Source organism: Drosophila serrata, unplaced genomic scaffold (genome assembly GCF_035046125.1).
Source record: "Drosophila serrata isolate PLE 108 unplaced genomic scaffold, ASM3504612v1 contig_240, whole genome shotgun sequence".
NCBI lineage: Eukaryota > Metazoa > Arthropoda > Insecta > Diptera > Drosophilidae > Drosophila > Drosophila serrata.
Window position 1 is genome coordinate 2,327,537 of NW_028257138.1, and position 23,057 is coordinate 2,350,593.

Consider the following 23,057-nt stretch of genomic DNA (forward strand, 5'->3'; position numbering starts at 1 on the left):
TTAAAGTTTTTAACATATTTTTAAAATGAATGAGACCATTATTACTTAAGCATATAAAAAATCGAAAAATGTTTAGAAAAAAAAAACTATAACTTTTAAAGTTTTTAACATATTTTTATCCAATTTGATTCCAAGCTATAGAATTTCCTCTTTAATTTTATGAAAATCGGAATACTATATAATATAACTGCCAGAGAAACGGTTGTTATATGTAGAGGATCAGTAAGTATCTTTCAACTATGATCAGTAAATAACTCTAAACAGTAAGTATCTATGACCAGTAAGTATGTATGATCAATTACTAACTATGAGCATAGGTAACTTTGAACAGAACTTAACTATGATCATTAAGAATCTATGACTAATAAGTAACTATGATTAGTAAGTAAGTATCTATGGCCAATAAGTATGTATGATCAGTAAGTAACTTTGAACAGTAAACATGTATGATCAGTTACTAACTTTGAACACTTATAAACAATGACATGCAACTTTTGTAACACAACACATATGTATGTGAGACTTGGCTGGGAGATGTCCCTTCGTTCCGGGGATGTTAGAACCAGTTGGGAATCATATGTACATATGTGCGACATTTGTTTTGGAACAAATTTAAGAGCAAGCTATTTGAATGAATCTATAGAGTTATTCTTCTATATAATTTTAATAGTATATAAGTCGGAGCATGGGGAATCGGTGAACTATATATATACATACATATAGCTGCCGTAGGAAAGAAAAAAATTTATAACTTTTCCAGTTTTCACCAGATTTTCATCATTTGAAATTTGAATTTGAAATATAGCACTTGTGTATTAAACTAGAATTTTATGTAGAATCTTATGAAAATCGGACTACTATATCATAAAGCTTTCATACAAACATTACTTTATTGTTTTTAACATAAATATATTTAATTAATATTGCATTAATTTCTAGTTATTGAATTTCGATCTGCAAGAGAATACGAAGTTAGCATCGCTTTTGTTTATTTATAGTCGCTGATTTGAAATGATTAAAATTATATATTTATATGAACCTTAATTCTTTCAAATCTGTCCTGGTTATATAATTATGGCTTATCTTCTTCCAAGCTTTTGACATTGAAAAAACAAATTGATTCCTATTCGAAAAAGTTTATTGGGTTTGTTTTTTATGCAAGACACGCACATACACCAGAGAGAGAGTGATTGTGAGAGAGAGAGATTGCACTTTCCCACTGGATCCGGTGAGTGGGCGAGAGTGTTGCCGGAGCTAGTTTCCGAGCTTAAATCGAACCTTTTTATAAATAAATTTAAATTAAGCCAAGCTTTCTCACATAAATACTGTGAAACGTATTCTCCTTATAAAATAAATCGTACATATACCAAATACTAAGTTACTATAAAACATTTAAATCGGCTTAATTTAAGGCTAAAAGATAGATGATGATTTTATAAGCTTTTCCCTCATTTTGGGTGAACTAGATCCGGCCCGAAATAAGCTTAACTGTCATCCCTGGTGTGGGCGAGCATAGAGCAGAGAGCGAGGGAGAGTAAAATGAGCAGAGAGCGGTGCGCTTGAGCTTGTTTTGTCAAATTAAATTTGTAGTAGCGCTGCTTTGCGCCATTCATCGTTCTTCACTCGCCGCTGGTTTTCCTCGATGTTCCCCAAACCAAAAAACCAATTACCAACTTGTGCAAAATATACTACACCAAAAAATTAGCAAAAACAACAAAATCTGTAATTAAAAAGAAAACAACAGAAAAAAACCATCGAGCGAGCGATACAAGTAAGTTTTGTTGCTGGACACTAACTGTGCCCGTGTATGTGCGTTCAAGTGCAAGTGTGCGAGAGAGAGTGAAAATCCTGCTGTTGAAGTGAAGTTGCAAGCTTGCGTGCTAAATTTAGACCTCAAGCTGAAGGCTGTGCAACACAGAACACACCACCACCCCCCACCGCCCACCGCCGCCCACACCAGTGTCCTCTCTGCAAAACTGTCGCCATACGTCAGACGCGCGCTCTCCAGTCCAGCGCTCGCGCGAGTATGTGTGGTATGAATGGAACAAAAGTACTTAGACTTAAGCGACGTGTATTTGTTGATAAGAGGGGGAGGCGGCGGTGGGTGGCAGTTTATGCGTGTATTGGTGCATGGATGTATGTATGTATTTGTGGCACGTAGACTCGTAGTAAAATTTTCCGCGTAAAATTGAAAGCAAATTGAAAAGCTCACGAGGGAGCTCCTGCAAAATGCTAAAAACCTTGCAAAAAAAATATCAAAAAACTATTTTAAAAATTCTAAAAAATGTATCGGACTGAAATTTATAAAATCTAGTGAAAATTAAGTGAAAAAGTGAGAAAAGGTAAAAAAAAAATGCATATTCAATAATAATTTAATAGTAAAAAAAGGTGCAGTTCGAAATATTAAACCAGAAACACCTCAAATTATATAAAAGTGACTGCAAAATTACATGGGTCGAAAATCCCAGTCGAGAGTTGCCGAAAAACCAGTTCGTGCGTAGTTTTCCATGTCATGTTTTCGCCCAAAACGAGCTCCAAACAATTTCCCATATCATCCATCGTTGCAACGAGTTTCGCACGCTTCGTCTTATTTCACATTTTGCACCGTTGTTGCTCTCCGCTTTGCTCTGCTGCCACACGTTACTACTCACAGATGGATGTATTCATACATATATGTACATCTATGTACATATGGATAAGTGTATAGACATATGGACTTATAGGCACAAGGAATAGGCAATAGGCCTGCCACAACCTGCTTCTTCTTCCGTCTATAAATACCAAGGTGCGCGACGAAAGTGTAATGTCCCTACATAAAGTTCAGTAATTGAGACGTTGAGTAGTTGAATTTTCTCAATAAATTATGAAAATCAAACAACAGAAATAATATTATTGGTGATCTTCTAACTAAATTTCCAAGTTATTAAAGTAACCCTACACTTTTGCTCGGCACCTTATCGTATCGCTGTTGGAGGCACGAGTTGAGCGCGCATGTACAAAATCGAGCAGCAGCACGACCCCCTACCCCCTCCCCCATCCACCTCATTCTCCATGCGCTCCCACATGGGCATCGCATCCAAACCGAAGTGTAGTAAGTGCACTTTGGTGAGCGCGACAGGGTTGCCAGAGCGACGTATTTTTTGCACAATCACTGGGTGGGAATGGGCGAAGAATTCAATGAATGGGAAAAACAAAACTGCACACAAAAGAAACTACTCGGCCGCAAGAAATTTGCCAGCAATGTTAATTCGAGTCGCTAATTACAGCACGTACAATTAATTACAGTGCTCAACTTTGTAATCAAAAACAAGCCTGCCTGTATGGTTTTGTAATACGATCGGACTCCATAGTGCATTATTTTACATTTATATTTTAGAATGAAATCTAAACATTTATCTCAATAATATAATTAATATTATAGCTAAAGCTATCATTTTTAATATTTAATAAGTTCGTTATCCTGCAGTTGTACCTTGTAGTCATTTCTTATTATAATTACTACAAGTTCTCGGACTATAATCAATAGTAGCGATAAATAATTCAAATGTAATAATAGGTAATAACTCGAGGAAGTTAAGTCGTTTCCCTGCCCATCTGGTAACCCTGGAAATTGCAACTGAGAAGAGTGTGGGAGGCACATGGTGGAAAAAAAAATGGAAGAAGAGAGAGGCAGGAGCTCTCTCCAGCGCCAGCGCCAGCGCCAGCGCAGAGCACAGATTTGCAGAGACATTGAGACTCTGTTGCCTTGCCACAGCGTGCGCAATAAGTTTTCAGTTGGAACGCAACTAGCCGGTGACGCGAATGGGCCTTAGAAGCTAAAGACTCACGGGGCACATAGTAACGTAGTAATCAGCAGAGCCAGCAGGCGTAGGCGGATCCAAAACAGTTGCACAACTGCACTTTTGTGCTGCTGGAAATCGGAGAAGTGCGCGCAGCGGATTACAGTAAACGTGAACGTCAACTCGGCGGCTAAAACTTCGACGGGCTAAGAATACGCGGACGCGAACACGACGTTAACACTTTAATGGCGGTGCAGCGGTGTTTCTTTTAATTTCGCGTCTGGCTTCCGTTGTTCCCTTGCCAAAAAAAATCAATAATTCCGTGCTGTATAAGTTACGGCGAAAGGTGCGCGGATATTCTGAAACTCGGGACTCGGCTTTCGGATTTTCGTCGGCTCTCTCTCACCGTCGTTACCGTTACTCGCTAACTACGGAAAATACAACCAGCCGAGAGAGTGTGGGCGATAAAGAGAGAGAGAGAGAGGGACAACTTACAACTACAAGTGAGAGAGAACGTAAACGTGATTGAAATTTTTGCACAAAAGAGAAGCGCCGCTTACGCTTTACACGCGCGCCAAAGCCTGCCCTGCAGTTGTGTAAAGACCACGGGAGAGAGTGCCAGTGATTCAGGAAGCGGAATCAGAAAACGAAGTAGCGCGTAAAAATAACAAACAAAAATACATGCGGAGGCGTATAAATAGAAACAGCGTGTAGAGCGCAACGGCAAAAAAGTCAGTAGTATGTAGTAATAGTAGTAGAAGGAGAAACCGGAGGAGACAGAACATCCAAGTCGACTGCGGCGCCGGCGCCGACGCGGACGCGGACGCTGACTGCGACTGCGACGTCGTAGTAAGTTTTTCTGCACTCTGTCTGTGTGTTTGTGTATTTCGCGCGCGTGTGTGTCGGTGTTTGTGTGTGCTTTGCGTGGGTGCAACGTCGTCTACGCACATAGCGTAGAATGTGGAATAAATAAAAGTCCGAAGAAGAGGAGCTGTGGAAAATCATGATAAAGTTTGTCAGGCAAAAGAATCGCGAAAACTCACTAAGGGCATCCAAAAATTTTATGCGAAAAAAGGTTGGACTTCAATTATTTTAACATTTTTGAGATCTAAGACTTTTTTGAGATATAAATACTTGGGAATTTTCCCCCTCCGCATTATCTTTTTTCTTGTCTTAATGTTTCATTTCTTTTGCAGCGTGAATCGAATGACTCTGGCACCGAATCTGATGGTGAACTCCTCGATGTGGAAAACCAACGTCACTTAGACGTGGATATGGAAACTAGTAAGTTTGAGGCCAGAAATTCCGCACAGAAGATAAAAACATATGGGTTAAAGGCATAAAACTATTTTCACAGCCTTTTTCTGGTTGAGTTTAATGCTATTTATTTATTCTGTAATCGGATTTCAACTTAATAATCAAACTCACCTTTTCGTAGGTGTTGCTGGCCAACAAAAGTCAATCACTGCTCCTGCAATGATGTGTCACCAGCCGAACTCATCCTCATCCTGCGCCCATCTCATGTACGACCAGCACAGTTCCGAGGAGGAGCTAGAGGTGATCAACGGGCCGTCGTCTCAGGCAGGACAGCATCCCGGCGGAACGGCGACGACTAATGCGGCGATAACGGGTGGTGGTGGCGGTGGTTCCTCCTCATGCACATCCAGGATCTCGAATCGGGGCTGCAACTCTTCGTTGGACACAGAGGCACCGCCATACGAGGAGCGTGCCACCACATCCTCGAATTCAAAGCGCTCCACCAGTTCCACTCTAATGGTGGAGAATCGTAAGCGTTCGCTGGCCCATAGCTCCGATGATGAGGTGGGTTATAGTCCATTCCTGATAGAACTACCTTCTCTATACATTTGTATATCCCCTTTATAGCTTCGCAACTCGCTGGAGCCCATATTGACGCCCGTGAATTTTCGTACATCGCCGCCATTGGAGGCATTCAAGCCAAATCGTAGCCATATGATGTTCCGCTCCACAACGCCACTGATATTATCGGAGGCCCGTTGTGGCATCGAAAATATTCAATTATGTGATAATAGTGTTAACGAGGAGAATGGCGGCGGCGACTCAGGAGCAGGAACAGGAGCAGGAGCAGCAGCAGCGGGAACGGGAGCTGGATCAGAGGCAGTGGGAGCAACTAACAAGTGTGCCAAGATTGGCACCGCATCTGGGAATGGAGGCAATGAGAACGAGCCAACAACGAGCGTGATTAAGGCGTGCAGCAGCTCCCTGAAGATGAGCAATAGCAGCCATCACATTTATCAGCCGCAGCCCAAGTATAGTTTCCACTACAATAGCTCGAGAAGCAGTCCGGCAAGCACCACGGGTCTGGATATGGATATGGTTCGCTCGGTTAGTCCGCCAGCGAAGCTCTTTCATTGCGCCATATCGCCGCGAAGGCGACCTAGCAGTAATAATGCCAGCGGCGGGGTAGGATCATCAGCCACAACAACGACACAAAATGCTGCCAACTCCGGAAACGGAAATGCCGGAAACGCCGCCGCCGCCACACAGAGACTGCAGCGACCGCATCGGCCGTGTTTAGATTTTGATAAGATGCAGCAGGTGAGCCTCTAATGCAGAGAGCGCTAAAAGCAAGGAGTTCGGAAGCGGATCGGGATGGAGGATGAGGATGAGGATGAGGAGAAACCGGGGAAAATCAAAGACTTTTATACGAAAAACACAGCAGAAAACTGCGATTCGAGAAGAGCAAGAGTACCTAAGGATTGAGGTATGCCTCCAGAGAGAACTCCCCAGAGAGCAGAAAGCAGCAGGAGAACGCAGAAGAAGGAAGATATATCATCAAATCAAATTTAAAAAATATTTAAAAAAAGGTAATTCACATTTTAAAATACAAACCAAATTAAAAGAGAAACCACTAAAATTTACAATAGAAAAGCAGCAGCTATTTTTTCACAACTTTTAAGCCTAAAGAAAAAAGTATAAAAAAATATGACAGAAGAAGGATAGATAGAGAGAGAGAGAGAAAGAGAGAGGAAAGCAGGGAAGAAAGCTTGAGAAGGCTGTAAAAAAAGCTAAGGAGATATAGGAAGGACTCACTTGCTAATAGGAGAGAAGATTAGAAAGCTCGATGTAAAGGAGTTGAAGAACAAGATAAAGCTGAGATTTAGATTGTAAACGAAAAAGAAATCCAGTTCTGTGTAAACTGTATATATTGTGTATTTGAAGAATTTTTGAAGAATTGGCAAGCCATCGATAGAAGAAGCACAGAAGAATGATTATGATCGAAAAGAAAGTATTTTAATTTTTTTAAAACTGATTGATATTGACAGAAGACTCGAAAACTTGAAAGAGAAAACAAAATTATATTTCTATAAACTGAATGAAAAGGGAAAAATGAAAGTAGGAAAGTGAAAAGGAAGGGAAAAATGGAAGAACAAATAGCAACAGCAAAAAAAAACAAAACAAAATGTGAAGCAACAATAGCAACTGAAAGATTATTAAAGAAACACAAACTTTTGTATCAAATCGAAAGCCGAAGGTAACTGAGGTCGCTGCGACGACAGTTTAAAAACAGTTAAATATGTGTTTAAATGTACAACATAAAATAGCAAGCTATTTTATAAACAATATTCAATTTAATCCAAACAATTAAGAGAAAAACCAAGAAAACAAAATACGAGACAACAAAAAAAGAAAAAACAAAAAAGCTGCCATCAACATTCATGCATTAAAGCTATTCAGTTTTACCAATATTGATTAATTGATTGATTGATTGATGATGATAAACGCAACAATTAAACAATTGGCAAGTGTAAACTTTTCTTTGTCAAAGCAAAAACGAAAGAAAATAAACCCAATATTCAATTCCATTAAAAAAAAACCAAATAAAAAGCAAAAGAATACTAAAACCAATAAATGTGTGCATCCATAGCAAAAAAGCAAAAGAATTAAGCAAAAAAATACATTTTTAAGTACCATATATAAATATTAAAAGCAAGCAAAGAATATTCAAAACTAATTGCTAATTTTAAATCATATTTAGTATTTCCGTATGGAAAGCCGACGAAATTTCAGTTAACGCCAACAACAAAAACGTAGTCAATGGTATTTGATAATTTTTTCTCTCAATAATCATCTCTAAAAAAAACGTTTCACAGAATCACACCCAACAACACTCAAAACATTCAACCTACCAAAAACCAAAACAAAAACAACAGCATAATCCACACCACCAACACACAGAATATATATATATAATATATGCATAATAATAGCGATGAGATCGAAGAGAACCATCAGGCAAAGTTAGGATCGGGCTGGGAGAAGAAGTGTGACGGAGTGATCATAGAAAGGATACTGAATAACTGATAACTAGAAATGCAGTTTTCATAATTTTTAAATTAATTAAGAGAAGGGGAAATGTATTATCGGTGGGGCCACACAGAAATCGCTTTCTTACAAGTATGCAATGTAAAACCCTTTCGAGGGATGTACGATTTCTGTGGGCACCCCTGATATATGTATCAATGTATAATGATGATGTAAGCTGAAGAAGCGATGAAGAAGCGGGGAAGATAAGATATCAATGGACTGAGCGTTACATTAAAGCGTGGACGTGGAGAAAGCGGCATGTGAAGCAAACCCAATACTAGGATTTTAGTTGATAAGTTCTTAAGTTCGTGGGATGAAAAACATTGTGAAAAAAAAAACGGCTAACAAATATGGAAAGCACACACAAAATCTATGATTTATGTTGAATATTTTTCTGAGAGAAACAAAACAAAACAAATACATGAAAAACTAAAAAAAAAACGGATGAAACAAAACAAGAAAAAAAGAGAAAAACAAAACTTATGTTGTAAACAAAAAAGGAAAAGAAAAACAAACAAAGATTTCATTGTGTTGTACATAGTTACATTAATTAACAAACAATATATATTTAATATATATATATATATATATATATATATCTTACTCATTAACTATTAAGTCGATGAACGGTACAAGTGCAACAAAAAAAGAAGAAAAACAATATGAAGAAAAAACAAATGAAGAACAATTTGAAAAAAGAAAGAATAATGAAGACAAGAAAAAAAAACAAGAAAAATAATAAAGAAATGCTCTGCAAAATAGAAGTATTTTGGAGTAAACGTTTTTATTTTGAACAACGTGGGAACCCCTAATTAAAAATGTATTCTATATTGATTTAAATTAATTTCCTTTCAGTTTTAGCTTTCAGATTTCATTGTTTAATTTTCATTATTTAGATACTATTCTTTTAGCAACGAAATTCTAACAATTTGGAAATAGTCCATAGATGGAGAGAAAGTTCCTGGCTCTTAAGCTCTCTCTCTCTCTCTAGATTTTATTTATTTTTTTATTTCAAAATTCCATATTATATTATTCCTTATATTTCCCTTTCTTAAATCCATATCTTTTTAAATATTTATCTTTAATATTTGTATTCTTAAGCTTTCTAAAACAGCTCTATTCTTTTTATTTCTGTTCATTCATGGGATTGCTTGTGCATTGCAGGGAATACGTGAAAAAAGGCATTCTCTTAAATGCGAGCTCTCTTTCATATATTATATTACCTTTGCTTTATTTCTTTAATATTTACTGTTAAGTCTTATTTGCGACGCCTTAGAATTCTTACTTAAATTCTCACTTAAATTCCATTGGTTTATTTACAATTATTTTACAAATATCTAATTTCTACTCTAATGAAACCTTGGCACAGTAGAGTGGCTATGAGCCCAGTATTTCTCGCTCAGACTTGTGATTTTGTGTGTGGTTGTCGTCCTGATCCTGTAATTTAATATTGCATGCAGCTGTGGGAGCAGCAAGCGCTGCCTTCTCCTTCTTTTTCCCCTTGTCCATGGCAGCATGCCCGTTTCTGGCGGGATCATGGATGCGGGAATGTCGCTTGAGATCACCCGATACCCGGAATTTCTTCTCACAAATCGAACACTCGTAGGGTCGCTCCCCCGTGTGCACTTTAATGTGACTCAACAGGTAGGAACTGGCGCGAAAGGTTTTCTCACAATACTGGCAGGCATAGTTCCTCTCGCTGGTATGAATTCTCCGATGAAGGACGAGGGAATATCGCCGGGAGAAGCTCTTGCCGCAGAATTCGCACATGTGCGCCTTAATGTCGCTGTGCCGGGAGATGATGTGATACTTGAGATCGCCCCATTGCCGGAATTTAAAGTCACACTTTTCGCATTTAAATGGCTTCACGCCGGAATCTGTAATGGATGAAAGTGGGATTAGAACTCCCTTGAGATGACAGAATAAGATTCCCTAAACTCACGTGTTCTTTCATGAGCCTTGAGGGCACTCTGTGTGTAGAAGGATCTCTCGCAGCTTTCGCATTTGTGGGATCTCTGTTGGTTGTGCGTATATTGATGGTACTTCAGGGCATTATACGAGTTGAAGTCGCGACTGCACTTGTCGCAAAAGTGCTTTCTCCTTGCCTTTCCGCCCGTATCCTCTGACAAACTGCTGTCTAGACCCGGCAACGAGAAGCTCTCTTGGTGTTCATCAGTCTCATGGTGATCTCCTTCGTCTTCGTCGAAGGGCGAAGGTGGCCTGCTGTCGTCTTCCTCCAATTTGTAGCCTTCGTTTAGCATCAAAGGAGAACGACGAAGTTGCTCAATGGAGGAGTTGGTGTTGGGATGAGGATGGGGAGGTAGAGGTAGAGGTGGAGGTGGTGGAGCAGGAACGTGAGGCGATGGCGGCGCCACTAGCAAGGTCTGTTCCATATCCTCGCTAGGCTTGGCCAAAGGCCTCTCCATTTTGTTATCCGTCTTGGGGACTCCGTTCTCGGAACTTAGAAAATCCAACTCTATGTGCGAGTTTTCCTTGAGCAAGGCAGGAGCTGTGGAAGCTGAGGCCGACGACGACGGTGGCGGTTCTCCCGGCAACAACAGCGTCGGAAATGTGATGTACCTAAAGTTATTGTTAAACCAAGGTGCTGTCATTCCACTGGAGGTTAGCTCCAGATCCACAAGCTCATCGCAGGTGTCCTCTATGGACACCTTGTCCACCACATTCCGTATGCCCTCTAGCATGTCCTCCGTGTCGCTAAACTCCACATCATCATCCACTGCCACGGGCAAGGGATTCGGTGTAGCATTCGAGTTGACCACGACCACAACGGGACTGAGTTTATCCGTTGCCTGGCCAGGCAACACCATATCGACGCCCACATCATTGGCCACAACATCGTCGTCGTCGTCATCTTCGTCCACATGGTGATGATGGTGATGATGGTGACTGATGTTGTGGAAGTTCTCAAAGTTTAGTTGGACATCGTGAAAGACTTGGTCCAGTTTGGCTTGTTCCTGTTGGAGCTGCAAGCAGGAAGGGGAGGTTTAGAAAAGGGATTTTTGTTACTCCAAAAGTCAAGACTTACCTTATCCTGAGCGGATAAGCCGCACATGTCCAGTGGTTCCTTCTGGAGCTGCTGTTGATGATGATGCTGCTGCTGCTGCTGCTGCTGTTGTTGAGGATGGTGATCCTGGACAACCAGTCGCTGCTGCTCCGTGGGCTCATAGTGCTGCTTGAGATGGGCAAAGAAGTCCAACTGCGTGTGCACCGCATATCCGCAGATCTCACAGCTATAGAGCGCCGAAGAGCCCGGCACATCCGGTACATCTTCCTGAACGAGCTCTTTGTGCTGCTGCTGCTGCTCCACAAGCAAATCGTTATCCATGTTGCCCTTGAGCTTCCTGGAGATGCGCTTCTTGTGGGGCAGCACCTTGCGGGCATTCATGCAGGCGGAAGAGGCATACAGCAGCTCCTCGGTGGCCACCACATCCATGATGGGTACTGGGATGGGCTCAATGTTACCCAGAGCGGGAAATGCGGGCTGTTGGTTAACTTCCTGCTGATGGTTAACCTGATGCTGCTGCTGCTCTACGCTTTCCGGGGAGGATGAGGATTTGTTTACAAACTGGAAAATTGTGTTTAGGGATTCCGGTGTCAGAGTGTCTTTGATCTCCACATCCGCGTAGGTGGATCCCGTAGGATGATGACTCCCGTGTACGGCATTCGTGCTGAGATTGGTGGGTCCTTCCGCCTTGTAGGTGTGATCTATGAGATCCATTATAAAGTGATTCGGATCTCGCATTAGCTCCGTAGCAAGAAGAGACTATTTTGTATGAAAAATTATGGGAAAAACAGGTTAAATCTTGTCTGTGCTTCTTGGGTTGCCTTAAAATTCGTTACTTACGTGATCCATGAACTGTTGGTCCACTTCCTTGCGCTCCATTTTGAGTGATTCTTGTTTGGAAATTCATTCAAGATGGAAAATGGGTTATAGCTTCGGTTTTATCCCAACTCTGTTGCTCGTTTTGTTTTCCGAAAGACCTCCTTCTCCTATGTATACTCTTTTTTCTTCTCTTAATTAATTAATATTTATTTGTTTGGAGTAAATTGTAATTTTACCAATTTTCAATTCTCTTTATTGGTGGAAATTTCTAAATGCAGTTCAAGTGTTGATGAACGTTGGGAGAATATCAGCTGTTGCTGTTATGTTAAACATAGAGCAGAGTTTACAGCAAGCAGTGCAGAGAGAACTGCTTGAGGGCTGTTGAAAAAGAAGCGCGATATTTGAAATATGTTTGTTATCACTAGAGAAACTACTAACTAGTAAGTACTTTAGAAATTCCTAATTCCAGCTTAATTTTTTTGCTCAGTGCTTGCTTTTTGTAAAAAAAAACCTAATAACACTGTGAATCATTTCCGACCCTATAAATCATATATATTCTTGATCAGCATTAACAGCCGAATCGATCTAAACTCCTCTGGGAGATAAAAAAATTTACACATTTTTTTTTTACAAATTTTGTCATTTTTAAATGAAAAAAAATGGGAAAAAATTAAATTTATTTTCATTTTAAACTGCGTATGCAGATTTATTAACTTAATAAAAACTAACATAGGAAGTCTTTCGTAATGGAAATTAATGAATTTTTGGCCAAGTTAGGAGTTTTTTAAACTTTGATTGGTTGAAAAAAATGTCACATAATAACTTCGATAAATATCCATTCAAAGAATATGAATATTTATAGCATAGAGATTATATATTTCCTATTCAATACATTAAATTATTTGCAAGCCGAAAGAGTATATCATTCTTGTTATCTTATAAAGCTAATATTTACCTAATAAAATAATTATTTAGTAAATATTATCTAACAAAGATTTATATATTTCCTTAAGTGTGAGCATTTTTGGAAATATCAAATTCTATCACACATTATATCAAGAAAATGCTTAAAACTGTTTAAAATGCTAAGAATTCTCGTACATCCCAAAGTGTTTGTTATGATTTATAGGGAATCATCTCTCATTCTCTCTTTATCAAACATCAAAGAGTCGTTCTAACATCGCTTAAGGTGTTCCTTGATGAATTCCCTCTCGTAGAGATTCCATCTCCCAGAGATTCCTCCTCCATTGTTATTGTTATGATTCATGGGAATTCGTGTGCATAATTTTCCCGATTCGAAACTTGTATTTATTTTTACGCGGAGAAACCTCTCTGGATGAGTCAGAGAAGAGATCAAAGCTCTCAAACATAAATGTGTGTGTGTTCGATTGTCTAGTAATTGTTTATTAAACATTAATAGCATTAATAGTTGCTAAGCAGCAGCCGTGGCTCGTCACTTGAAATTGTTCATAAAATTTTATAGACCTTTTGCGGTTGAAGTCGAGCCTATAAATATCGCGGGAGTGGAACATATGTTCCAACCACTGACTCCATCTCCCTAAGTCCCCTCTGATCCCTTTACCATAAATATGTTGATATATCACTGAGCAGGATTAGCTTCCTGTTTGCAGCCATATGGAGATTGGGGGATTGGAATGAGGGGCAGAATCGTCGTGGATTATGTGCCACTTCAGACCTCACTGGGAATATACATTTATATATGAAGTGTTAATGTGTTAAGGGGAATATAATATATATGCCATGAATGTTTATTGCTCTGTTTGTTGTTGAACTTTATGTTGCAACCAATTGGTGAAGCAAATTAGGGAATTTTTAGGAATTTTCAGGGGAGAAAAAGAGGGTGAGAGCGAGCAGCTATCATTTGTAAATTCCACCGTATGGCAACAGATAATTAGTTAATTTTATATTAATTGGACTTAGATTTGTGTTTAGGGGAAGAAAGTAAATTAATTTAAAATTAATTAGACCTATTTTTAGACTTGGAACAGTATTTACTAGTAAACATTTATGTTATCTATTTAATTTAATATTTATTAAGCTTAGTTTTATCTTAAGAAGCATTTCATTACCTTTTATTTTTGAATATACATTATTTATATATTTTACTTAGTTCATTTACTATTTATTTTAGCCTAAATAATTTATATAAATTTTATATATCAGTTAATAAATTTTTAATTTAATTTTTCTTGAGATTATCTTTCCACTTTTTATTTCCTTACTTATTTTGAACTACAATTTCCAAATGTTATTTTTTGCCCATAAGGGTTTTTTCCTTTTGTTGCCATTCTATTGCCACTCCTTCAGATTGCAATATTTTCTTATAAATATTATTTTTTCATTAAGAGAAAAATGCAAATTGTTTACCTTTTGGCTCACACATTAGCAACGCCCACCAACCGGCAGCAGCTGCCCACCAGAAATCGAGATTTATTCCATATTCTACCTGCCTCCTATGTATATCTTTTGCGGCTTCGTTTGTTTATTTTTTCGAGCTACCAACCAAATTTTTGTTTTGTTTGTTTTTGGTTTATCGCTTTTCCTTAAATTCTATAATAAATAAATAGCAACAAACAGAGAAATTTCGCTTTTGTGGTTTTCAAATATTTTTCACAAATATGCAAAGTCAATATTTATTCATGGTGAAACAAAAAATAAATATAATAACCTGCGTGGGTGGAAAAGGGGATTGCTATGGTTAGTTTCTGGGAAAAGGATGTTTATATTATAGATTTCAGGCTAAGGATTTTCTTTTTATTCATTTTAAGAAATTTAGGAAATACTGATTTACTCTACATATAACTTAATTAATGATATTTTAAGTATTTAAATGTATAATAATATTATAATAATAATTTTCTTAGCTTAGTTATAAATTAAGCAATGATTTCCCACCACTTTCTTCTCCCCGCACCTTAAATAAATATTTCCCACTTGATTTCTTCTCTGACAATCCTTGGCTCATCTCGTTAGACAAGTTTTGCTCAATAAAAAAAGAATAGAAAGCTGAAAAAAAAGGACTGCGGCTGACAAGGTTTTTCATATACACTTTGTTACATTTCGGTATATATGTATGTACAATACATAATGCCATTATTATTATCATAAGCGTGCTTTTTTGTGGATACAACAAAAGCAGCAGCAGCAAGTAAGTTTTTTTTGTAAAAAACACACAACACGGACGCTAGGAAGGACCCCTGAAAATCGGGCAGGAAGCGCATGCAAGTGCCCAAGTGCCTTCTTTTGTTCTTCGTCACGTACTGCGGTGCCTGTTGGCCCTCCTCCGGAACAAAACCACCTTACAGCTGGGGGGAGGAAGGACCAGGAGGAGGAAGGACCAGGAGGAGGTGGAACCAGGAGCCAGGAGCCAGGACCAACCTACCGCAGATGCCTCGAGTTTTTGCGCAAAAGAGGAAGCGGAAACAGCCACAAACAGTAGTGGCGACAACAACATCATCGAGAGCGGTTCGATCGCTGGAGAGCTTGAGGCATACCCTGGAAAATAGAGGGTATATTGGTTATTCCAAACATTGGGGAATTTGTGAATATTTTTTGTTGAATATTGAAAAGGTTTTATGGGAATCTTTAGAGTAGGATAAGAAGATCTCTTGTTGATATAAGGAATATATTAATAAGTTACTAATTATGTCTTCATCGGAGCTGTTTTTTTTTAAATTAAAAACTTAAGCAATACTAACTTTTTAAGAATATTATTTTATTTTAGAATATGTATTATTGTTGTTATTATTATGGAATACTCATAGTTTAATGTATATTATACTTTATTGTTTTTAAATAATTAAGTATTATGTTAGTGCTGTTAAATTTGTATAGGCTTTTGTTCGGTTATTAACATAAATAATAGCGAAAAAGGAACCTTGAATCCCTAAGAGCATTTTCGAGAGATTGAGAATCTTATTAAGAGATAACTAAAATTCGTTTAAAATTTTTTAAATATCAGAAAACATGTTTTCCCTTTTTTAATACCCATTGTTTCTTTGTTGTTGTGGCCCCTTCGAGTTTTGTCGCCTTGCGGGGTTCAAATTATAAAACAAAAGCTACAAAATGTAGGCAAAATGCAAAAACAAACAGCCCCAGAAAGGACCGCCTTGGAAAACCCCCATTTCCAAACCCTCCTTTTCCATTACCATTTCCATTTCCATTTCCACTTTGCTGTTGGTGCTGGCTGCTGCATAAATATTGTCGGAAGCAGTGCTTTTTGTCTGGCTTTTCCGTTTTCCACTTTTTTTTCCTACCCCCCAAAAACTTTCCCATTCTCTGCTCACGTTTTTTGCCTTTATTTTTGTTGTTAACATATTTTGTGCTCATCTCAGCGAAAAATCTGTTGACGCAATTGTCACGTGCTTGCCTCAGTCCGTGTCCTGCCAAAAGGATGATGCTTTCTACATAGTTTTTTTAATGAAAAAACATGGTCCTTGCCTCGTGCCACTTTTGTCTCGTGTCTCTGGGCTTTGAGATCCTGCTCCTGCTCCTTCGTCCCCTCCATCCTTTATCCTTGAGTGCAATGCGACGGCGTACAAGTGGCGATGCTGGCATCTCTGATTTACACTTGTTCCCCTCCACAAAAAAGGACATTATGTGGTGGTTAATGTGGATAATTTTGGAGAAGGATGTGGCAGGATTGTGAGGTTATCTAGTTCTAAGTGTTGTGTAATTAATGAGATTATTTTTAATTGCATCTTTTGAGGTGAAAGTGTTGTGTGGTTAATGGGGAAACATTTTCACGGATGCTTGTTTTATTAAAGGGTTAATCCTGATAAGCTTAATAGTAATTATCAAGATTTTAATACATTTATTAAAAATGTTAGAAAAAAAACAAACAAGAAAAGTGCAAATAATGTCACTTATAATTCCCAAGTATGAATTCGGTGACCAGTTAGTTTCGAATTTTGCAAATTACAAGGCTTGACTTGAACTTGAACTAACTACATCTTTCATATATCATTAATATAAGCCTAAAATATTTAGGAAATTATTTTAGAGGCCCCTTTTTATTACTCTACTAAAATATGTGCACAAGTGTTAATAAATAACGACTTCTTCCAACATTCAAAACTCACACTTTTTGAGTCCCCACCGCAGGCAAAGCCACCAAACTAATTAAGGAAATCTCCCGCTTCCTAAAGAGCCCTGTTCCCCTTTTTTTAAGAAATATAAATAATAAGCAAAAGTGAACCAGGAATCGACTGTTTTGCTACCCCGCTAGGCTTGCACACGCCCTGCTCTACCTTTTTGCCAATCTGCCCGATATTCGAAAGCAAAGGACACACCCTGCCACAAAAAAATCAAATCCATAAAAACCGAAATCAAAAGAATTATATATATATATATATTTATTTCGATGTGGAGCGATAGTTTTCACATGTTTTGTTCGAGCATTAATTCCATTTAAATGATTTCCGCAACAGATTTGAGCTTTGCACGTAATCAAGTGGAAGTGAATTTGACCAACACAAGAGGTTTCCTCTCTTGTTTTCAGCGGTGCCCCATTAGTTTGATTGTTTCAAAGGCCACTGAGCCGTGAACAGGAATAAAAAAATATATATATATCAGGGAAATAAATAAAAAAAATAAAAAAAAGGAAACCCACCGATCGGTGGCCAGAAAAAATAAAGCAAAAATTGTTAATAGCAAATGTTTTGAGATTAAGCGATAGCCGTTTTATAGAGAATTCACAACGGGATGCTGTCCTGGAGATCTTCAGTATCAAAATCATTGACCCATTTTGAAAATTTTAAGTTCTTTAGCAAAAGTAAAAGATTTCACATAAGAGATTTAAGATAATGAAAAGTATTTTGAAATTAAATTGACTGTGTAAGCAGAGGTTTATTTCCTAAGGACATTCAAAGTTAAGGGATAGAAATTCAAGAAGAAAGTACACAAAAATCCAGGATATTAGGTTAGAAAAATGAGAAAACTTTTCAGATATAAGAAATGTACATATTAAATATTAAAATTCAAGCCTTTAAAACAATCAAAAGTTAAAATATAAAAATTTCAATTATATTTTAAACCTGCCTATAATTCCATAAATTCATTTATTATAGTGACAAATTTACACCTTGATTTAAAACTCCAAATATCTTCAAAAACTCTTAAGATTGACCTCAGTAATATTTTCCCTATTAGTTCCCCCTTAAAGGACCTTGAATGGTCAACCGAAAAAACCAATAATTAAACAACCAACCAACCAAAACTTGAGATTAGTTAATGTCATGTTGATATATCGTGACTGTGACGGAATATACAAACGCGACAGGATCTCCTTAGGATCCTCTCTCAAGGTCAATGTATGGCCACAATTCTGCGTTAGAGTCAAGGAACCGTTCTTCCTACGTTCAATGTCAAAGTTTCCGTTCCACCGGGACAGGGATTTGTACGGTTAACCAAGGAGAGGCCAAAATATGCCATTTACTCTGGCCACACATCGGTGCGTCTCAAGGACGAGTGGCAATGTGTCCAAGGACACTCGGCTCTGCTGTTCCGGAGCAGCTGAGTTTGGCCTGCTTGCTGTCGTCGGCCTGTCAATGCCAGCGGGTGCCGGAGAAGAGTCCTTTGAGTCCTTTGAGCCATTCAGAGGCGCGCTCATCTACTCGAGGCTCATCATCTCACAGGCAGACGCGGCGCATCCTGCCGCGTGGCTCCCCCCCTGACTTTTGATGCCAGTCCTGCGATTTCTATTCGTCCTTTTCTTATTTTTTTGTTACCTTCTTGGCCTGCTGCCACCTCCGGTGCACTGCTGGTGCAAATCGGCGACATTTAACACTAACCTTCCGATCTCTGCTGCCGTCCGACGAGGCTATAGCCAGCGGGCGACTCTTTTTGGGACCGAAGGTTGACTTCCAAAATCAAAAACAGCACCTGAGTTTTGGGGTTCCGGAAAAACACCTTTCGGACTCGTTTCAGTTTGGAAATATTTAAGAAAATGTAAGAGAAGCAAGAAAGGATTCGAAAGGAAGCGTAAACAGTTGCAGAAATCAATTGATATATATCACATATCTATTAGATATTGTATATAAACAATTAATATCTTTTGTCTTCTAATTTATTAATATTTATTCATAGATTTTTCTACCAATTTCCCTGTTTATTTCTCCAAGTGTCCAAGCAATTAACCCTTGGATTTTGCCCAAGGAAATCTCTTGTTTTCCTTGAAGCCTTCTATCCATTTTCCTCCACGCCTTCGCCTCGTTATCCTCACACACTGGGGGCACATATTTACCCAAAATGATAACCAAATATTTTCCAATGCTAAGACATTTTCCAATTTGAAGCAATGAAAACATACAAGTCGCCGCTCGCCACGGCATCCTTTGATGTTGCACGTTTCGTTCGATGAAATTTGAGTGAGTCAGTCGAGAGTTGGGTCTCCTTTTCCCCTGGACTTGGTTTGGATTTTTCTTTTTCTTTCCTTTTTTTGTAATTAACCGACTTTCAAACACATTGACGGCACTGCCTCCTTTTTGGGCTCCTCTCTGTGTTGCCACGTCCACGCCTAAACACTTCACTTGCCGCATATGTTTCTTCTCTCCTCTCCCCGCTTGAATTTTCCTCGGGCAATATCGAATTTCCCCGAGTGACAAGCCCCGCTAGACATTAGCTCGGCGCCTCGGAAATGTCAGCGAATTTTGCGCCTTGTTTTTGTGTTAATGAGAAAGTGTCAGCCGTCGCGGCAAAAGACCAAACGCATTTCCCATCTTGTCATTATGTCAACGAGGTGTGATCCCAGCCGGGTTATGGCTATGGTTAATGGTCGTGGTCGTGGTCGTGGTCGAGGTTGAGGTTGAGATTGAGGCAATAGCTTGTACATGGTCGAGGAAGTGCGCCACGAGCTGGAGCTGTCTGACACACTTTCACGCCTCGCCAGAGGAAGGAAGTCCTTTAATTGAAAGTGGGGAAATCCGATCAAGTAAATATAACAAAGCTCCAACATTAATTACAGCTTGTGTTTGTTGGGGGAGTGGATGTACTAGAATTATCTTAACAAGTTTTTAAAATTAAAAATGGTATAAATAGGAAACCATAAAATTAGATTGAGAAAAATGTCGAATTTTTGGTCAAATGGTTTATTCTTCATTGTTTAAGATTTGGATTGCAAGTAATAAAATAAATAAAATATATGATTTTTAGGAATCATAGGCTTTTGTGTACTCTAGTTATATTAATTTGATAATTTAAAATGCTAATTTCTTTTTGGGTAAATTAAGATTTTTCAAATCTCATAACTAAGCAAAAAATACATTCATTTCAATTCGGTAAGATGTTCTGTACTAGTTTTTAAAGGTTTAACAATTCTGCATATTGAGTTTTAGAATTAATGGAAATTTGAATTTTATCAAATTTTGACATTTTCACAGAGACAATTTTTAACGAAAAAAAAGGAAAAAAAATTTCAAAATTTTGTTTCGTTCGAACATGGCTAGGTCGATTCGGCTTTTCATGCTGATCAAGAATATATATGATTTATAGGGTCGGAAATGATTCCTTCACTGTGTTTTCAGCTTCTGACTGATATTATAATATCATTTTTAAGTTAATATTTATCGATATATTTATATGACAATTTTTCCAACAAAGTGAAATTTAAAAAACTCATAACTAAGCCAAAAATGCATTAATTTCAATTCGGTAAGCTGTTCTGTACTAGTTTTTATAGGGTTAACAATTCTGCATATTGAGTTTTAAGATTAATTTATATTTGAATTTTTTCAAATTTTGACATTTTCACAAAGCTAATTTGTAACGAAAAAATTTAACAAAAAAATTGTCAAAATTTATTTTTGTTCAATCATGGCTAGATCGATTCGGCTTTTCATGCTGATTAAGAATATATATGATTTATAGGGTCGGAAATGACTCCTTCACTGTGTTTTCAGCTTCTGACTGAAATTAGAATACCCTGCAAGGTTTTAAATAAATAAATATGTCGTCTTAACTATTAATCTTAACTATTTTAATAAAACGGATTTTTTTGGTTTAAAAATATTTAAATTATTAAATTGTAATAAGTATCATAACATTGTCAAAATTTATTTTTGTTCAATCATGGCTAGATCGATTCGGCTTTTCATGCTGATTAAGAATATATATGATTTATAGGGTCGGAAATGACTCCTTCACTGTGTTTTCAGCTTCTGACTGAAATTAGAATACCCTGCAAGGTTTTAAATAAATAAATATGTCGTCTTAACTATTAATCTTAACTATTTTAATAAAACGGATTTTTTTGGTTTAAAAATATTTAAATTATTAAATTGTAATAAGTATCATAAAAATTTGCTAAGACCATCGTGAAAAGGTTTATAAAATTGTATATGGAATTAATATTTTTAATTAAAGGTCAGAAAAATATTGTTTACCCATTTGAAAGATTCAATCATTTTTAAAAGTTTTTTTGTTTACTTAAAGATCATTTTCAACCAATATAATACCGAATATATATTATCTGAATATTATTTAATTTTTGAATTCTCATTATTCCTTTTTACATATAATAAATTTTTTTGTTTTTCTGTACTTGTGTCAAGTATGTACACCTCTCCATTTTGAATAATTTTATATAACAATCACTGTGTTCAGGTGTTTTTTTCGAATATTGAGCTGTTTCACACCTTGTCTCGAAGCACATTCCAATACGTCCATAAACCGATCATCTTCCTCGTCATATTTGCCAGCTGTTAGATGTGATCCTTTATCCCCTGGTCATATCCTGTCGCCGCATAAATTCGAACATAAATTCCCTGCTCCTTAGCGGCGGCGGCAGGCCTTGTAAAAGTTAATTGCTATGTTAACACGTCCGAAAGAAGAGCAGAAAGAGCCCCGTCTGCTGCTCATTTCAATAAGACCCAAAAAAAAGATGAAGAAAACCAAACAGGAAAAAAGGAAAAAAGAAATCAATTTTTAAGACTATTAAAGGCAGAACGCAGTCAGCAATCCGCTTAGCCGTCCCTCCTTTTGACTTTTTAATTGTGCTGGCTTATTCCTTATTCCTGATGTGGGGATGCTAACGACGCTTCCTTCAAACATTTTGCACGCGCTGCGATCATTTGTGGTGATTATACTGTATATTGTTTGAGCTCTTCCTTTGATTGCGTCCAGGATCAAGGATCGCCGTCGCATAAATCAAGGACTCCTGCTGCGGTACAACGTGCAGGAGGCCCCTCTCGGGGTATATACCATATAGGCGTGGCCCAAACTCGCTCAAATAGAATGAAAGTCAAAGTCCGAAATGCCGAAAAACGTATAATAATTGAGACATTTGTTGGCATCGGCGGCGGCGGCGGCTGGTTTTTTCTTATTTTCCAGCTCTGTCCGCAATGACAATGTGATAAAATGTTTTCCCAAAAACAAAGGCATCAAAGTCGGGACTCTGGCGGCTGCTTCTTGCTCCTTTTGCTCCTTTGGCTCCTTATTCAGGTGACATTTCCACACGCACACACTTTCCACCTTTCGGCACGTTGATCGGCTTCCTTTTTAGTACTTTTTTTTTGTTGTTGTTGTCCTCCTCCAAAAGGACATGCGGCCGGTGTGATCTTTGCCGACTTGCCTTGATTATGTTGTCACACAAAAAATCACAGAGATTAGACAAAAATCACGACGATGATCGGGCGATATATGGTGTATATATAGATATATGTAGTTCAAAGGGAATCCCCGTCCTTTGGCTACTTTATGTGGATTATGTTGTCACATTTTGGCACCGTCTTTGTTTTTAATGGGTTTTCGGGGAACTTGCTCCGCTGAAAGGATAATGATTGTAATCGCTGGAGATGGCTAGATCAGCAGGATGATACTTTTATGAGCCTTGTTGCTCTATAAATGTGAGGTGCGAGTTTTTTTTAAATGTGTCAACCCATGTGTTATATCAACAATGAGAGATTTGGATCAAAAATAAAGCCACACCTTAGCTGCTAATGATATCTGGATAAAGATAATTAAAAATAACAAAAATTATAGAAGAAAAACCTAAGGAGGTGTTTTCTAAAACAAAATTAAAGGCCTTACTATTTACTAAAAGAGGGATAGAAATATATAGAAGGTTTTTC

At 37.9% G+C, this 23,057-nt stretch overlaps 2 protein-coding genes and 1 long non-coding RNA gene across 5 annotated transcripts in view; 1 reads left to right on the plus strand and 2 right to left on the minus strand.

The window, feature by feature from the left end:
• The window catches only part of LOC110178215 (uncharacterized), a 46,372-nt gene extending 42,232 nt beyond the window's left edge, over nt 1-4,140 (minus strand). Inside the window, exon 1 of the long non-coding RNA XR_002319335.2 lies at nt 3,828-4,140. This is a non-coding gene — a long non-coding RNA (uncharacterized LOC110178215). The remainder of the gene's footprint in view (nt 1-3,827) is intronic.
• On the plus strand, nt 1,608-8,890 carry Reph (Regulator of eph expression). 3 transcript variants are annotated; one of them, XM_020945253.2, is made up of 4 exons: nt 1,608-4,854; nt 4,976-5,063; nt 5,218-5,600; nt 5,664-8,890. In XM_020945253.2, exons 1-4 carry the CDS (start codon nt 4,783-4,785, stop codon nt 6,366-6,368), a joined length of 1,248 nt encoding a protein of 415 aa, XP_020800912.2. In that variant the 5' UTR covers nt 1,608-4,782; the 3' UTR covers nt 6,369-8,890. The 3 variants fall into 3 exon arrangements, with proteins under 3 accessions (XP_020800912.2, XP_086686619.1, XP_020800913.2); XM_086830493.1 differs by having other exon boundaries at nt 1,608-2,342; XM_020945254.2 differs by having other exon boundaries at nt 1,608-1,771.
• LOC110178135 (uncharacterized) lies at nt 8,071-12,282 on the minus strand. The gene is made up of 4 exons (XM_086830489.1): nt 11,992-12,282; nt 11,173-11,910; nt 10,069-11,110; nt 8,071-10,003 (listed from the first exon to the last, which is right to left on the minus strand). The coding sequence occupies exons 1-4, from the start codon at nt 12,028-12,030 to the stop codon at nt 9,504-9,506; spliced, it is 2,319 nt and encodes a 772-aa protein (XP_086686615.1). The 5' UTR covers nt 12,031-12,282; the 3' UTR covers nt 8,071-9,503.
• Nucleotides 12,283-23,057: the final 10,775 nt, after the last annotated feature.

Coding starts and splice junctions, on each gene's coding strand:
- Reph (XM_020945253.2), top strand. CDS start 4,783: ATGATAAAGTTTGTCAGGCAAAAGAATCGCGAAAACTCACTAAGGGCA. Junction 4,855..4,975: donor AAAATTTTATGCGAAAAAAG/GTTGGACTTCAA, acceptor TTTCTTTTGCAG/CGTGAATCGAATGACTCTGG. Junction 5,064..5,217: donor AGACGTGGATATGGAAACTA/GTAAGTTTGAGG, acceptor ACCTTTTCGTAG/GTGTTGCTGGCCAACAAAAG.
- LOC110178135 (XM_086830489.1), bottom strand. CDS start 12,030: ATGGAGCGCAAGGAAGTGGACCAACAGTTCATGGATCAC. Junction 11,911..11,991: donor ACCAACAGTTCATGGATCAC/GTAAGTAACGAA, acceptor CATACAAAATAG/TCTCTTCTTGCTACGGAGCT. Junction 11,111..11,172: donor GCTTATCCGCTCAGGATAAG/GTAAGTCTTGAC, acceptor TCCTGCTTGCAG/CTCCAACAGGAACAAGCCAA.